Raw genomic sequence first — 17307 nt, 5'->3', positions numbered from 1 at the left:
ATCCACTGTCTCAAGTGCATGGCAGGGAAGGGCCTTTTGTCTGCAGCACTAAGGCACCAGTCCACATGACTGGCAGGGATCACTTCAGCAGCCTTTCCCAGGGATGCCCCCCTTGTGGCCTATAATGCTAAACACAGGTAGCTGCAAGTCCGTTGAAGGCTTCTGTGCAGCTCAGAAGCTTGCTCACTCCTAGATCCCAAATCAGACAGTTCTCTCTCGCTGCTTTGCGTCCCCTTAATCCAGCCAGAGCCTTGAGCGGCACCTGCTCCTGGCTACTTACGGCGCTTCGTACCATCACCATTCTTTGTGCTGTCGGAGACTTGCTGCTTCCGGATACTGTCCTCATCCGCTTTGCGGTCCCTGCCGGGGCAAGCGCAGATCCGAGCCTCAAAGCACCGACGTCCCAGGACTTGCCCACTGGAGGGTGGAGAACACAGAGATCTGTCACAGCTCACAACCGTGGGGAAGGTGGCATTGAAGTAAATATGCTGTGACACAGTGGGCTGCCCGGGCTTCACAGGGACTTCCTTCTAGTCCTGTGCAGGCAGGCAGTCTGCGCAGATCTGTAGGACCCACACTGCTGGGGACAGGATGGGAGATACTGCTGTTCCATGCATTCGGGGTCCCATCTGCATGCAAGTACGTATGGTCTGTACCCTCAGGCCTTTTGTTTTGTAACATTACAGATTCCACATTTTGGAGCCTGTGCAGACGGAACCCCAAATATGTGCAGGTAACACAGGAGAGAGTGGATCCAGTGGGTCTAAGCCCTCATAGGAACATAGGAAACTGCCATATACTGAGTCAGACCATTGGTCTAGCTAGCTCAGTATTGTCTTCACAGACTGGCAGCAGCTTCTCCAAGGTTGCAGGCAGGAATCTCTCTCAGCCCTCTCTTGGAGATGCTGCCAGGGAGGGAATTTGAAACCTTCTGCTCTTCCCAGAGAGGCTCCATCCCCTGAGGGGAAGATCTTGCAGTGCTCACACATCAAGTCTCCCATTCATATGCAACGAGGGCAGACCCTGCTTAGCAAAGGGGACCATGCATGCTTGCTACCACAAGACCAGCTCTCCCCTCCCCCACCGTCATTTCTGCAGCCCTACACAGATCAAACATTTGCACTGGGCTTCTGACAAACTAAACCCCCATTAGTCCAGGAAGGAAAATGGGGCGGGGGTGGGAGGCCTCTGGCAAGTCCAAGCGCCTTTCGCCCACGGTCAGGTGATACACAATATTCTCTTTGATGTACATACATACTAGGCCTGTGCAAAGTCAGATCAGCAATGTCGGAACTGATGTGACACAGATGCGATCAGAATAAAATTGGCCAAATTCCGATTCAACAGCAGTTCGCCGATATTGAATTGGAATGGTTGGAGTTCATGTCAGACTGCGGGAAGCACAACATAGTGGAAAGGGCCATTTTGAAACGCAAAGAAAATCAGATTGTTCCCCACAGAATTCAACTGGGAAATGGGGGGAGGGGGATTCCATTTCCTAGGTTGGGCCTAGAACTCCAACATTTGGCACAGGTTAAGTACAGGATGAAAGGACTCTGTGTAGTCAATCAGACAGTCCTGTGATTTTTACTGATTTCTGTTTTGTTTTACAAGGTGCTCTCGTGCAAGAACACCTCATGAAACAAACAATACCATTAAAATATGTGCACAGCCCTAATACATATATAAAAGAGAGCATGAACCAAAAAGTGAGGCTCACCCTCCAAAGAATTTAATAGTGCTTGCTGCTGTTCAAACCCTTGCTAACTGGAAGGCAAGGCAAACATTATGACCACTCTTCCCTCTAAGGCGTGCACATGTGCACCCACTCACACCTTTTCTGATGTCTGCTCGCTCAGTTAATTTTCGATCCCGCTCAGGTTGAATCAAGAAGGGCCCCCTCTGAATGCATTTCTGCACACACTGCCTTGATACTGCCACCCAGAACAAAACTCATTCCGCACACAGATGAAAAGAATTAGAGGGACCACTGATTATGACCCCTGAATTCTTTGTGTTTGAATTTTAAATCAGAGCTGCAGAAGCAGTTGAGCTCTTTCCCCCATCCATCATGAACCTCCAATCCCCGCTCCCTGTGATGTGACCCTGAGCAGAACTATAGAAACCCACAAAGGATCAAGGTCAGGGCGTGAGTGACCTAAAGAGCCTGGGGGTGTTGAACCAGAGAACTTCATCTCTGAAACAAAACCTAGAGTGGATATGCAAACTGGGGGTTAACATTCTACAAGTGCAAGCCTTGGATAACTCAGTGAAGCACATTCCGCTAGATGTGACTGGGGAATTGCAGTGTTATATGACAGTGGTAATTCAAAGGAGTTAGGTGAATGATTAACTATGACTTGTTCCCTGATCTTTGGGAATGTTACAAAATGTTATCCTCCATGAAAGATGTGGGGCAGGAAGATGTCACTTGCCACTCTGCCTTCCTGCCATGGTGACTTACTCTCTCGTTTCAAGTGTCACAATGATCAGAATCGGACGCCTGTTCATGCCTCCGACACAGCTGCTGTTACACATGAAGTTGTACAAGACTGTGGTGAATTCTGTCCCAACCTAGAAATGGAAGGAAACAGAAGTAAAAGCAGGAGTCACTTTGGCTCAAAATCTGAGTCATGTACGCTGAAGCGCAGCCCATATTGTCAGGCTACTTGAATACCAAGACAAAAGAGTTTTGCCTCTTCCTTTCCCGACTCCCGACTCCCTGCCTTCCAAGGCTCTGTGACTGGCACAGTTCCAATTCAGTGCTCCCAATCTGCATGCTGTGAACTTGCATGCTCCCTTCCATGGCTCCTTGCAATCATATTTGGTGTTATGTCCACATCAGGATTAACTACGGTTAGTTCTAACCAAGATTAGCCCAGCTTATTTGCAATCAGTCCCTCTTACTTGGGACTGAAAACTCTGGGGACATGAGACAGCCAAGGCCACACTGTGACCTGCCACAGCAACCTCTGTTTTCTCTCTCCTTAAATATCTAGCCTGAAGAACCTTCTACTGTGTCTAGGTTTTTCACCCTGAACTTCAAATGCCAGTCGCTCTCTATTTTTCAGGAGACACCCCCAGAAGACTTGGTTGGGTGTCATGACACTGAGGGAGTGGTGCAGACCCCCTCTTTATCAAGAGCATCGTCGTGGCACATCTGCAGAGATCCCCAAGTCAGCAACACGGTTGGGAGGGTCCCATCCTCCCTGCTTACCTGGGGTGGTTCATAAGGCACAAGGACACTTTGCCTCCCAGTGATGGGGTCTTCCACGTATTGGGCGTGGCTGTTTCCTTCAACTCTGATCAAGTGACTAGGAGGAGCGATTTGGCCTATAAGAGCATACAACAAAGAGCAGTTGAAGAATCGTCTTTTGCACACAGATAAACCCAAGGTAGACAGATGCATTTTTAAGGCCTGAAAAGGGGACTCTCAAATAGGTTCTTCCTGAACAGCTCCTGCGTCTATTGACTTATGTCACCCACACGATGGTTAATTTCATTTAACTAGACTCTGCTATTTTCTGGTGGTCACCTTTACGGGCACCTATTATTATGGCCACTGTATAGCTACACTCCATATACTGTCTAACTGTTCAAAGCCAGGTGCTCTAATTTAAGCAGGGGTGTGACGGCTACTTCATCCATATACTTTTGGCTGTATACTTTGGCAGGTGCCTCAGAAAACATACAAGAGTTTCTTAGAAACCAGATGCATCCGATGAAACAGAGTTTGTCTACAAAAACAAATGCCACAGAGTGTTTGTCTTTAAGGCGCTATAAGATTACTTGTAGTTGTCCCCTACAAAATTGTTAGAGGGCGCAAGGGCAGTCTGAAGGGGTGGGGTGGGGGGTGAGGGAGTGGCCGAAGCAGATTTCTCGGCAAAAGAGCGCTGGGATGTTCTGAATTTGTCCATTTCTGGGGCTTGTACTGAATCTATCTTAAACTACAACCAATTGTGCTGGATAGATTCTACAACCCCACGGTTTCTTCTCAACCTGTAGATGTGCAAGCAAGATGGATTTCCTCCCCACACAGGAAGCACCATGAAACTCTACTGTGAAATTGTTCGTGGTCTGCTACGCCCATTTTAAAGAGAGTACCAAGACCCAAGAAAAGCAGAAGGAATACAGAGTTTTGCATTGGTGTGAAGAGGTTTCTCAGGTGCCCAAGTCCAGAAGCCTCCAAGCAATGGGGTAGTCCATCACCTCCACTCCTTATGTCAAGGACCCCAAATAAAGGGCACTCAACCAGTGACAAGGTGCAGAAGATTTTGACCCAGTATTGCACATCTGACTCACCCTCGTTGAATTCCCGGCTGAGCTCGTGGTTGGGGCAACGTTTCACCACCTCTGTGACGTGCTCGGCTTTCTTATACACTGGCATGGCACGGATGACGGCCCCTTGAGGTGGGGGAGTCATCACTTTGATCTGAATGGGACACGTCTTGGCGATCTGACAGTACAGCTTCTTCAGCTCGGTGGAGTACTAGAAAAACAGAAGAAAGGCAAATTCAAAGGGCAGCCATACAAAGTGCTGGCCCGCTATGCTAAGGGGCCTCCAGGCCTGTGGCTGCGTCCATCCTGCCGAGATCTCTTAGCACTATGATGAATTTTGCGCCATCACCAAGCGCACCAAGACAGCCATCCACATTTATGCAGAAGACGGAGCTGACCCCGCTCAGGGCTTTGATGCTTTGAGTGGAGGAAGCAGATCTGCCTTTTCACGTTCTGTGGGTAGAAAAACATCGGCACTGCTGCCTCTCCCCATATAATACGCTATGCTGGATCAGAGCAAAAGGCCACCAACACCAGCACTCTGGCTCCAGCAGTGGCCAGGCATTCCTGGCAGCCCACAAAGAGGCTGGGCTTCGCCCGTTTGTCCCATCTAGTAACTCAGAGCTATTGTGCCTCTGAACGTGGAGGTTCCATTTTCAAACCCTCCTGCTGATAGGCATATACTCCACAAATGCCACCCTTTGAAATGCACCACTAATCCTGCAGCAATGAATTGCACAGGTCATTCATGCATGGCATGAACTGCGGCTTCCTTTTGTCCCTCCTGGGCTTTCTGCCAATTAGCAGGATCGCTATCCTCTGGCTTCTTGGCAAAAGTGTTTATTTATTTACAAGTATAGCCTGCCGTGTTCCAAAGCCTTTGACAGATAACAACAAAACAATCAGCAACATAGAACAAGCTATTGGCTGATGATATCTCCATGCCCTTTTCCTGATTGAGCCCTAAGTCCAAGAAGCCAGCCCAAGCAGGGAGAGGGGGGTCGCAGAGGGAAGTTGCTCATGCTTGCATTCTGGAGGGTCTGCAGTAGGAAGAAATTCCATAGTCGGAGGGCAGCCACTAAAACCACATATATTCACAGCCTAGCTGACTGAACTGGTGGATGTACATAAGTGTCAGATCATTAAGAGGGGACATAAGAACATAAAAAGAGCCCTGCTGGATCAGGCCCAAGGAGGCCATCTAGTCCAGGATCCTGTTTCGCACAGTGGCCCACCAGATGCCGCTGGAAGCCACAGGCAGGAGTTGAGGGCATATCCTCTCTCCTGCTGTTACTCTCCTACAACTGGTACTCACTGCCATCCTGCCTTTGAGGCTTGAGGTGGCCTTCCAACTAGTAGCCGTCGACAGACCTCTCCTCCATGAAGTTATCCAAACCCCTCTAAACGCCATCCAGGTTGTTGGCTGTCACCACATCTCGTGGCAGAGAATTCTACAAGTTGATTATGTGTTGTATGAAAAAATACTTTCGATTTCTGGTCCTAGATTTCCCGGCAATCAATTTCATGGGATGACCCCTGGTTCTAGTGTTATGTGAGAGGGAGAAGAATTTCTCTCTCTCCACTTTCTCCACCACATGCATGATTTTATAGACTTCTATCATGTCTCCCTTCAGTCGTCTTTTTTCTAAACTAAATAGCCGCAAGTGTTGTAGCCTGGCCTCCTAAGGAAGGTGCTCCAGGCCCCTGATCATCTTGGTTGCCCTCTTCTGCACCTTTTCCAGTTCTACAATGTCCTTTTTGAGATGGGGTGACCAGAATTGTACGCAGTACTCCAGGTGTGGCTGCACCATAGTTTTGTATTAGGGCATTATAATATTAGCCGTTTTATTTGGGCTGTATAAATGTAGTGGATCTACAAAACCATAAAGAAGGGAGATGAAGGGGCAGCTGGAGAGAGCACACTGAACGAATACTGGTGTAATGCTACCACAGGTTTCCTTTTCAAAACCAAAAATCCAAATCTCATGCCACAAGAAATCAAAAGCAGTGCACTGGAAGGCTGCAGCATAGTGAGCTAGAACAGAAGATGGATGTCTTGCTCATTTGCACCACCTATCCTTTATTATACTGCCCTTTATTTTTATGTATGCAGCACTAAATTGCAGAGCATTTTACAAAGCATAAGAGGACAAGCCACTGCCCAAGGAATGTTCAGTCCAGAAAATGACACTAGGGAGGGAGACAGAAGGGGTAGACAGGCCAAGAATATGCACTGATTTCAGATGGGGATGAGGACTGAAGAGTTGTGCAAAAAGGCTTTGCAGAAAAGGTAGGGTCTCCAGGCAGTAACAGAGGAGGGGTCATGTCATACTGTATCTTCTCACCAGGAGGAAGAGAAACGACATATGCAGGGCATTGAAGCATCATCCATGGGACAAACACTTACAACTTGGGTCCGTAAATGTTGTGGGGAAGACTACTTTAATCCTTGGCCAAGGCCATTGTGGCTGGGGGTGACAAAAGTTGGCATCAAACATAGAGTTGCCATGCCCCCCAGAATTTCGTGTTTCACCTGGATTTTAAACATCTCACCCAGATTGCTTAGCCCAGGGATTCTCAATGTTGGGTCCTCAGATGTTATTGTACTTCAACTCCCATAATCCCCAGCCCCAGTGGCTTTTGGTTGGGGGTTATGGGAGTTGAAGTCCAATAACATCTGGATTAGCCCACCCAGATTTGTCCGGATTTCAGCTTTCATTTAAAAAACAACCCACCCACCCCCACAAACGAAGATCTAGCCCTTGTAGAAACGGAATTATGGAGCAAAACATGCAGTCACTATTCTGCTCAAAAATCATTTTCAAGCCTATTTACATAAAATGCAAATTAGGCACCCGGATTTGGAAAGCCAGAATATGGCAATCCTAGTCCAACAACATCTGGAGACCTGGATTTGAGAATCCCTAAATTACAGGAATGGCCAACTGGAAGCCAGCAGTTCCTTCCACCAATCCAGGGTGCGGCAGAGGGATCAAAGCACAAGGGCGCCCCACTTTGCTCTTCCTGGTGCCGCTGGGGTCTTCTGCTACCCCATACAGGCCTCATAGAACCTTGCAAGTCAGACAGACAGACACACCATGCCAAGTGTCTGGGAGATTCCAGAGCTGTCCATTGTTTCCACACTGGATGAAAACCCTCTGGCCACGGCAACCACAGAAATGGCTGGCATTTCCTCTCTCCCAGCCCTTCATTTATTCCAAGGAAATGACAACAAAAGCCCACGAGTTGGCTGTTTGCTTTAGAAGGGCCCACAAGGATGTCTGCTCCCGGGCGTGATACCAACTGCTCAAACAAAGGATCGACAGGAACACACATGTACTGAGGCAAGCTTGCCCATCACATCCTTGCTGGGTAATACGTTTCTGGCAAGAACATTTAGGCAGGTGGGTGGTAATGTGGCACTGGAAGGGATTAGCGATGGATATTCAAGGAGGGAGAAAAAAGTATTCATGTGCCAGAGGTTGCTGCATGGAAAGGGAGAGAAAGCGTGATTCAGGAAAACTGAAAAATATGAACTCATCTGTTGCTTATTCCTCCACAACAAAAAACCCTAGCCACCCAATGCCCAAATGATTTAGGCCACTCCAACAAATGGCATGGTAAAGATTTCAAGCCTTAAACCCTCTTTAAAAAGTGACAATGTCAGATTGCACAATCTCTTTTCTTTCTCATGCCCGCAAGCTAAGGATTATGCACACAAAGGGTTTACACAGCCTGCGGAAACAGGAGCGTGCCAAGCAAGGCAATTTTAAAAGAAAGAAAGAAAACCAGATTGCAACACTCAACTCGAACAGCAAGTTGTTTGGCGAGGGGAAAAGGCTCCCTTTAAACGAAAGCGATTCTCAAAGATTTCTCATTTAGTAAGCTCTCGTAATTAAAAAGAATACCGTTAATGAAACCCAAGACCAAAGCTTTTAATGAACTAGTCTGGCAGAACAAGGTGTTGGAAGCAACATGCAGTCTGGTGGGGATTTTTAAAGCATCTTAGGGCCAAACCAGCTGTGATGTGGGAGACGCGCGATTAGCATCTTCAGTAGTTTTAAATACATTAATAGCTGCAGGGCAGAGAAGAAGAGGGGTGTGGCTTAATTATTTCTCTGCATAATTCCTCTTGATTAAAATCACCCCAACTAGAAGCTGCTGTTTGTCCCTTGGGGTGGAACTTCTAAATATTCTAGGATACCTACACGTTTTCCATATGGGCAATAGCAGTTGGGGAGTGGGCGGGGGGAACTCCATGGACAGAAATGGGTCAGCCCCTCTTCCACACTGCGATCCCAGTCTCTTTGCTCTCCCCCATTTAAAAAAAAGAAACAAAAGATCTCCCTAACCACATATCCACTTGTACCCTCATCATCACAGAACATGTCGGACCAGACTAAGGGCTCACTGGTCCAGCATCCCATTTCCAGCAATGGCCAGGGCAGATGTCCCCACGGGAAACCCTCAAGGAGGAAATAAGGACAACCCGCCAAACACTCTCCCCTTGCCCGCCCACCCCCTCGCCAGCTGTTCAGAGCCACACCACGAAGGGCAACGAGTCTGGAGAGGCAGGCAAACTGGGACTGCAACCCCTTCCCCACCAAGAAACAAAGCAAAACACAAGTCGGCAGTAGCCCATATTAAGGAAGTTAAAACCCACCCCAACTGCCCGATGCGCTGGGTGATGGGAACCCAGGGACTCTGACTACACCCCGCGTTTTGAAACTCAGGGAACATTCTAGTTTGCACTTTGTAGTACTAACAGTTTGTACTTTGAGGGAGCAGAACGCCCGGATTTGTGAACCAAATCTTTTTGTAAAGGCTTAATTGAACCAGCTCCCACCTCTAACAGTTGCTGTCTACAGCAGCCTCATTCCGCATCTTCCAGATGGAACTGGGTGGCCTGCTTGCGGCCTGGCACTGTAGAGCAAAACAGGGAAGCAGCACCCAAAGGGCCACCTTGTTCAGTCAAACATTTGGGAAGTTCTCACTTTAACACCCGTTTCTTTACCACCAAGAAACACACATTTCACAGAGAGGCCGGATGCAGGGGCAGGAGGAAGGCCAACTGCTCAGTGGCAGAGCAGAAGCCCACGTTCAATTTTCGGTGGCAAGAACCCTTTCCGGGGACTTTGGAGGACGACTGCCATTCCGGAGAGTGGCCGCAGGGGAGGGGGAGGGGCAGAGAATGGTAGCGTTGAGCATGAGGCTCCACCAACGCCTCGCCGCTATTCCGGCCGCGGTGCTGTCCTTCCCCGTGTTGGGTCTCTAATGTAAAGCTGTGTCTGGAAGTGGGCCTGTTAAGCTGGGAGACCTTTGCCTGGACCTTTATTTTCAACTTTGGGTTAAAACCGATCTATTTTCTCCGCTATCTGGAGAGAATGAGCCCTTGTGCAAATTGGGATGTTGAGACAATGAGCTGGCCATGTGCTCCTCTACTTTTCTTTTTATCATGATTTACATTTTAGATATATTGCCCCTCTTGTTTTAAGATATCAAAAAAAATTCTGATGGGTTTTGCATAAATCTACTTTTTTCTGACATTCACACTGATGTTTCGCAGAAGGTAGCCAGATTTTGAACGGCTGCAAGTAAGATACGTACATAGTATGTTAGAAATGGCTAATTTAGGTTTTTTTAGATTGTTTCATATCTTATTTTACCTTTATGTAATAGCTTCTATATGTATTTTTATATATCTGTATTAATATTTACTCTTAAGGTTTTTTTTAATCTGGGTCTGAGCTGAAATCTGATCAAGGATTGTAATAAACTGAACTGCATGCAACAGTGTTGTGGCGGCCACTTGCGTGGTCAGCAACACCATGCTGACCATGCAAATGGTTGCCACACATGCATGGCAGCTATGTGCATGCCACTGCACTTTTGGTGACAGTGCCACGACTATAACAGTGGCAGGGCAGTGGTAGAGCAGGTAAGGACTTGCGTGCCTCATTCTTAAAGCTACCACATGACCCCCGCTGAAACATTTTGGATGCAGCTGCCTGAATAGTTTCGGCGCTTCTCCATTGAGGTGCCGGAACAATTCGGGCACATCCCTACAGAAAGAGACTATTCTACCCTAGATCGGGGGGGTTCCCAGTGTTAGATCAATAGTCTGGTTCCTGATAAAGCAAAGCTATTTCATTTTATAAAGGCAGGAGGATATGAAATTTTTTTTGCCAGCCCTAGAACGCACAATCTTCCGAATACAAAAAGAATTTCTTTTGTTTCCAAGTTAGCCGTGTGCAGGGATGTGCCAAAGTTGTTGGGTACCAACAGCTTGTTTTAGGATTTCCCCGAACAGCCCATGTGGAGGGTTGTATGGGGAAAGCCGTACATGTAGTAAGGCTGCTGCTAAGTAAAATCGGTCAACTATCACCTGCAAATGAAACTGGCTGTTGAGGCAGAACTGCCGGCTAGTCCGAGTTACCTCAACAAGATGGAGGGAAACTCCCCCGCCTGCCCTTCTGAACTCACAGGAATCTTACGTGAAAATCTCAAGAAACCCCCAAACCCAAGAAGGGAAAGCGGTGTGAGCCAAACCAGACAGGAAAACAAACAGTGGGGAAACAAGATGGCAAGAGGAGATCCGTCTCCTCCTGGCTCCAAGGAGGCCAGCTGGGGGGAGGGCGAAAGCTCTCCTCAGGGCAGGCGGCATCAGAGATGGGACCAACGGGCTTCCCAGGGCTCCAGCCACGCCACACGGCTGGGTCTTACCTCCGGAGCCGAGGAAGGGGATAGAGGTATCACCCCGGAGCCACTCAGAGGCCACAGTTCATTGAAGCCTCATGGAAATCTGTCCACACAGGACCTGCTGTCGAGGCAGAAATAAGGAGGGAGGGGAGGCGCTGAAACCCCCCTTCCTGCCGTTCCAGCGGCCATTTGCGACAGGCGAGGCCCGCCAGCTCACAACAGGGCCCGCACATAACAAGCCGCGACTGAGCTAACAGGCCTCTCTGGAGACCGACCCCCCTTTCCCCCACAAGCAACTCCACTAGGCATATCTGTGTCACCCAGAGCGGGTGTGTGAGGGTGCTGGGAATAGGATTCCTTCAACAGAAAAAGTCATATCGAATTGATATCCTGGATTTAATCAAGATGAGCTGAGGGGGCTTGCATTGTGGGGCCATTGTGAACACCGTATTAAAAAGATGAGCATTACTAGTCACCCTCTTTTTGCCACAAGAACACACACACACCTGGTTGGGCAGGCACAGAACCATGTAGAAGAACCAGAGAGACTCCACACCTCTGTTGCTTAGGGGTATTTTTATATAGCTGTCTTTTCGTCTCCAGGATCTCTTTTCCAGCCCTGCTGGCCAAGGCCTTTTCTACTGGAAATTAACAACTGTATTTATATAGCTGCCCCATAAGCATTGTTCTCTGGACGGATCACCAATACTAAGGATCCACTCTAGGGTTCTGCACCAAGAGTCGCAGCTTTATCCTCATCAAAGAGGCGCCCAAACGGTTCGAATGGCCCCAGTTGAATCATTATGGCAGGGAGCGAGTGTTAGTTTTGAAAAGGAGGAAGGTGGGTCTTACCTGGCCTTTTGCCGCTCCTCCGCCACGCTGCCTGTATTAAAGGCCACGGGGTGTGTCTGCTGTGCTGCTCTCAGCAGCTTGTGCGCAATGTCAGCACACAAATGGCATCTACGCATGCGCAGAAGCCACTTGCTTCCCACCGCTGTGCACAGCAGCCGCATGGCTTTTAAGACAGACAGTGCGGCAGAGGAGCAAGTCAGACCCACCTTCTCCGTTTAAAGCCACCTCTCCCCAGATGTGCACAAAACACTTCGCGCACATCCCTAATCCAAACTGGGACTTCCTGCATACAAAGCCACCTTCTCCACTATAGAGCTAGGGGCTCATCTTCCTCCCTTTCACAAATGAAATGCTTTGATCAGAAACTGAGCTGCCTGGGACAAAAAGATTTTATTTTATTTTATTTATTTAGCTCTACCTCTGAATATCCTAGTCTAGCCCCCCCCCCCCCATTAAATTTCTAGGTGCCATGGCTCCCTGGCGCCTGGGATCCATCAAGCCCTGCTCTAGGATCCAATGGCTGAAGGGCATGAGCTCCCACAAAGAACCCCAAAGGAGGAGATTGATTGGATTATTTATATCCCTTTCATAACAAATCCCAAGGCGGTTCACAACATCTGTATTGCTGCAAATATTTATACAGTGTTTCCCAACAGAAGTTCTCAAAGCCGTTTACACAGGGGGGGGGATACAAAGCAATAAATAAGATGGTTATTAATGGTGAGGATTTCTGTGCAAGGAGAGACCTCGCAAAAGCCAAAGTGCACCCAGGACACAGCCCAGGGGAGCCATTCTTGGGGGAGGAGGCGACTTCAAAAGGAAAAACCCTCCCAGACCCTTCCCTTGGGGCTCAAGGGCTCTGCATCATGCTCAAATAAGCAGTTCTCTTCAGGGGAATTGCTGAAGACAACAGGACTCCCACCCTTTGACTAATAATAAGGTTTACGAGGAAAAATAGCATTCCAGTGCCCACAGCCCTGCCCTCACCACCTGCCCCACGAGACAGACCATATTACATACTCCTGGCATCCTGGCTGGCAACCTGCTCACCCCGCACGCATGCCTGATGCCAAGCAGCACCAGCTAACACCTGTCTGATTTCTCAACGCACCACCCCATTCCTTCCACCCACCTTCTCCCTTCAGATATGTCAACAAAAGACCCACACGTACAACAACTATTATCCCTTTAAAGAAAGGACTCCCAAGAGAACACGGCGTCCAGCTCTCAAAAAGCAATGTCAGTTGGGGAATGAAAAAGGACACCAGAGGGAACGGGCCTGTTTTGCAACGGGAGGCGCATGGGTTCCCCTCCTGGAGCGCATTTTATGGGCCTTGTACAAACCTGAAGGAGCAGCACACTGTTTTTGAATGCCACATGGCTCCTGCAAAACAAGTACAGTCTCTACCCTGATGTCGCAGGGAGGTTTCCATGCCCGCAAGAACTGAGCAACAGAGTCTAGCAGACAACCCATTCCACATTTCCACAGCCAACGCATATTTGGGGACCAATTCCACAACCGCCCCTCCTTGTGACCTCCCTCAGTTTAAACATCGTGTGCACGGGCACATATGCACCCTTGTGTTAAGGCTCATGCAGGAAGCAAGAAGGGGCAGGTACAGTGTTCCCTCTAAATGTTTTTCATGTATGTGCTGAATGAGTTTTGTTCTTGGTGGCAGTGTGCACCTGCATTCAGAATGGGGCCTTCCTGATTCAACCTGAGCGGGATCTAAAATTTACTGAGCAGACATCAAAAAATCTTGTGAGTGTGCACACATGCGCACGCCTTAGAGGGAACACTGGGCAGGCGCAGGAACAGCACATTTCCTGCATCTGATTCAGGCTGGGACCAGCAATTACAGACTGGAGGTGAACTCTTGGAAAAAGTTACCCTCTCCTCTCCCCACCCCCCATCACAGGTGCTCTACATTCACGTGCATGTCCCCCAACCTCCCTTCCATAGGGCCCCCCAAATCCCCTTGCCTGGTGACTGCAGCTATAGTGGTGTGCTGGGCGCCCTAGCAACTACAATTTCCCCAGGGTACCAGGGAGGTGGGAGGAGAGAGACTTCCCCCTCCTTCCCTGCAGTTGCCATGGCAGCTGTCACAGGTCAGGGGGTAGGTGGGTAAAAGGGAAGGGAAAGGAGAGATTAACCCAAGCCAGAGAAGAACACAAAGGGGTCTCATACGCAAGGCAAGCACTTTAGATAGGTCTGCATTCCACGCCATGGGATTCAAAATCTTGCAGTTTCACAAGACAGGGGGGCCACTGGGCCATGCATGGGTGGCACAGAACAGGAGAAAACGGGGCATGGAGGATCGTGCTCTCCTCCACCTAAAAACCTGCAACTCAGTTCCTGAAGAGGCTAAAGACTCAGAGCCTACTAGGTGGAATTCTCTGAAAAGCCAGCTCAACAAAAAGGCCTTCTCTTTCCCCCTTGAAACCTTTAGTATTGGGCTAAACAGTTGTACTGGGCAGCTGAGCCTCCAGAGGCGTAGCCATGGTGGAGCAAGCCCCTCTTCCTCATCCTACAAAGCTCTCCCCAAACAAACCTCAAGCAGGACCTCTCTGGCAAAGATTCGGGAGCAGCCACACCCTTCCCAAGGGGCACTCCTTCATTCGGAATCCTGTGCAAGAGAAGGCCTGGGTTGGGGTATTTTTTTTGCCAGAAGTCTGAGCAAGCCCCACTTTGGACACTCCATTTGGGATGCTGCATGGGGCTCTAGGGTCAGACCTCTGAGACATGGAACAAGCCACCACCACCATTCGTAAATGCATCTCCCTTCAGACAAATACTCCAGTGTAGCTTTAGGCAAACCATTACTTTCCCAGTCTCAAACATCCACCCTCTCAGTTTCCAATATGGGGTCAATGGGCCTGGCCTAACCTACAACACTGCAATAAGGATTATGAAGACCTTGTATTTTGAACACCGAAAATGCAATCTTGTTACCGCTGCTGCTAAAAAAAATGGCTGTCTACACTCAAGAGCCAACATGGGAGTCCTGAGGTGTTTTATTGTTTCCTTTTTGCTTTGAGCAGCCCTGAGAGTTGGCAAGGTGGATAGACTCGAAGATGACAGTCATGAATGCACCACTGAGAGACCTTAAAGGCCAAGTTGAGGACAGATCATCATCCTGGAGAGAATCTATCTATGCGGTCGCTTCTATGTGGTCTCTAAGAGTCAACACCGACTTGATGGCAATCAATCAATCAATCAAGGGAATGTCTTCCAAATGGAAGTGAACCTCTGGGAAAGAAAGGTGCCAAGAATATGTACGTCTGGGTTTATTTGAGAAAATAATGTACTGCTGAGAGTAGAAGAAGAGGGCTGTTGTAGACCACTTCCAGACACAGAACACTGAAAGTAGATAGAACATGAAGGTTTCCATCCCAAGAACACACTGCAGATGCTAGTTGCTTTGCAGAAGAGACTCCGCAGCCAGACCTCTCTCTCTCTCTCTCTCCCCACTTTCCAGATGCATCCCAGAAGCATGGATGATGATGAGCGCTGAAAATCCTCCCTTGGAGCACTTCAGGAGAGCCCAGCCAAAGCCCGCCTGTTGCCACCTGTCAGTTGCAGGGATTAATTACCTGAGCAGGAGCTGGGAGAGGCGCATTCCTCCCCCGGCCAGCCGCGCCCACAGAAGACGTTGACATCAGGCATGCGGGGGCCCCCATATCCGTGCCGCCACGAACCGCAGAAGGGGAGGCTGGGGGAAGCTCGACACGGCCAACTGGGAGGGGAAACGTTTACACTGCAAAACACACATGCCGCAAATGGAAGGCATGTGCCATGCTCCCCACCTTTGCCCCCTCTGGGCAGGGGCATAGCTCGTAACACTGGACGGCAGCTGGCCGTCCCTCTTACAGAGGGAGCTGGCTCACCCGCAAGGCGGACTGTCTAGGCAGAAGGCGGCAGGGGAGTGGTGGCAACAAGGGAGGGAGGCGGCCAGGCAGGATGGAGAAACATCGCCTCCAGGCAGCAATTCAGGAGAGGAGGGGAAAGGAGCAGGCTGGGGCCTGGCACTCCACCCGTGCCCAGCGCTCAGGCCCCTTCCATCACTCTTTGCCCCACATTTTCTGCCTGGCACAGCGGCTGGACTAGATCTCAGCTCGGTGGCTCTCAAAGGCAAACAATGCACAGGGCGGAAACAGAACGCGGCGAAAGCAAAGGGCCTGCGAGGCTCAGGCGCCGCCACTCTGGGCCACATCCGACAGTCCACCTGATGAAGTCTCCTCCTCACCAACGGGGTGGGCACCCTGCCTCTGGGCTATTCCCACTGCAGGTGGGGGCTCAGGCTGCTGAAGGCTCCCACCAACATGCCCCCCCGCCCTCCACTAGCGCGTCAGGAAGGAAGTAGGCGAGAACTCTTCTCCTGAACAGCTCATAATTTTCTCTGCGCAGGGAGGGAATCCTTTGGTCTGGCAGGGCATTTCACCAGGCGAGCAAGTGCCCACCGGTCGGCCAGAGGAATATAGCCGAGAAACAGGTTGACCTCCTCACTGTTTATGAGAATTAGGCCTACAGAGTGGCCAGCCAGACACCCCAGGGAAAGGGGAAGGCAAAGCACAGGGGAAATATTCATCCCGTCAGTACGTGGCTGGCAGAGACCAACTCTCGGAATATATAGGGACTGGCAAGAGAGGCATCGACTCTGTGCCTGTCTAAGCTTTTGAAAAACCTCAGTTAAGCTACTAGCCATCATGTGGCAACCAGTGAGAGAGACAAACAGAAGCAAGTGCCACCAATTTCAGTAGGCAACCCCCATGTTTTTGGATTCTGTTTGCTCTAGCAATGTATGATCTTATCAAAATGCTATGATTTTCCTAAGTGCCCGGATGTTTAAATTCAAGAACTTCAACCTTCATTAGGAGAACATGCACACATACATTCCTCTATGCCTCAGCAGTATGGGTAGAATTCGTTAAAGTTTTTGCTGTTATCACTAAAAAGTTTTAATGCTGGATGGTATGTGGGGGCATGCGTGTGCGCATGCCTGCCTATCCTGCACTGGCCATACGTAACCCAACCCCACCCCACCCCTTCTGTCTTCTGCACATCTAAGTGATGTCCAACCTTGCTCAGCCATGAAGCTCACTGGTGACCTTCTCTCTGTCTAAACAACCTCACTTCTCCCCCTATACAGGTGGGTGTGTCGACACGCAAAAGTTGGCTGAACCAAATTCCTTGCAATGGGAATTCTTTTTTTAAAAAACTGCTTAATAGGTCTATGTTAGACTTGCCTTTGGTATGCATTTTCTAATTGCATTTTCTAATTTTTCTCTTCTAGTTTTAAATCAGGGTGGGGGGTAGATTGGCATACGAGGTCCCAGAATTTGCGTTTCAAGTGCAGAAGCACTGCAGACTCTCTGCATAGGAAGAAAAACTCTGACATCCAGGAACACGAGGCAGAGGCTATTCTGCACTGCTGGGGAGCATTGAGAACCGGCGCTATACCTGCACTCTGGTGCATG

General features: G+C 49.3%; 1 protein-coding gene across 5 annotated transcripts in view; it reads right to left on the bottom strand.

Annotated features, from left to right (window-relative positions):
- TP63 (tumor protein p63) overlaps nt 1-17307 on the bottom strand; it is a 139234-nt gene that overhangs the window by 27793 nt on the left and 94134 nt on the right. For 4 of the 5 annotated variants that reach the window (XM_053312303.1, XM_053312302.1, XM_053312305.1 and 1 more), the window contains 4 exons: nt 4303-4489; nt 3218-3333; nt 2465-2574; nt 281-417 (listed from right to left, as the gene is read on the bottom strand). In XM_053312303.1, coding sequence (XP_053168278.1) covers nt 281-417; nt 2465-2574; nt 3218-3333; nt 4303-4489 — 550 coding nt within the window. The remainder of the gene's footprint in view (nt 1-280; nt 418-2464; nt 2575-3217; nt 3334-4302; nt 4490-17307) is intronic. The other variant, XM_053312304.1, reaches the window with a different exon arrangement.

This window comes from Hemicordylus capensis, chromosome 3 (genome assembly GCF_027244095.1).
Source record: "Hemicordylus capensis ecotype Gifberg chromosome 3, rHemCap1.1.pri, whole genome shotgun sequence".
NCBI classification, from domain to species: domain Eukaryota; kingdom Metazoa; phylum Chordata; class Lepidosauria; order Squamata; family Cordylidae; genus Hemicordylus; species Hemicordylus capensis.
This window is presented reverse-complemented; position numbering and strand designations above follow the sequence as displayed.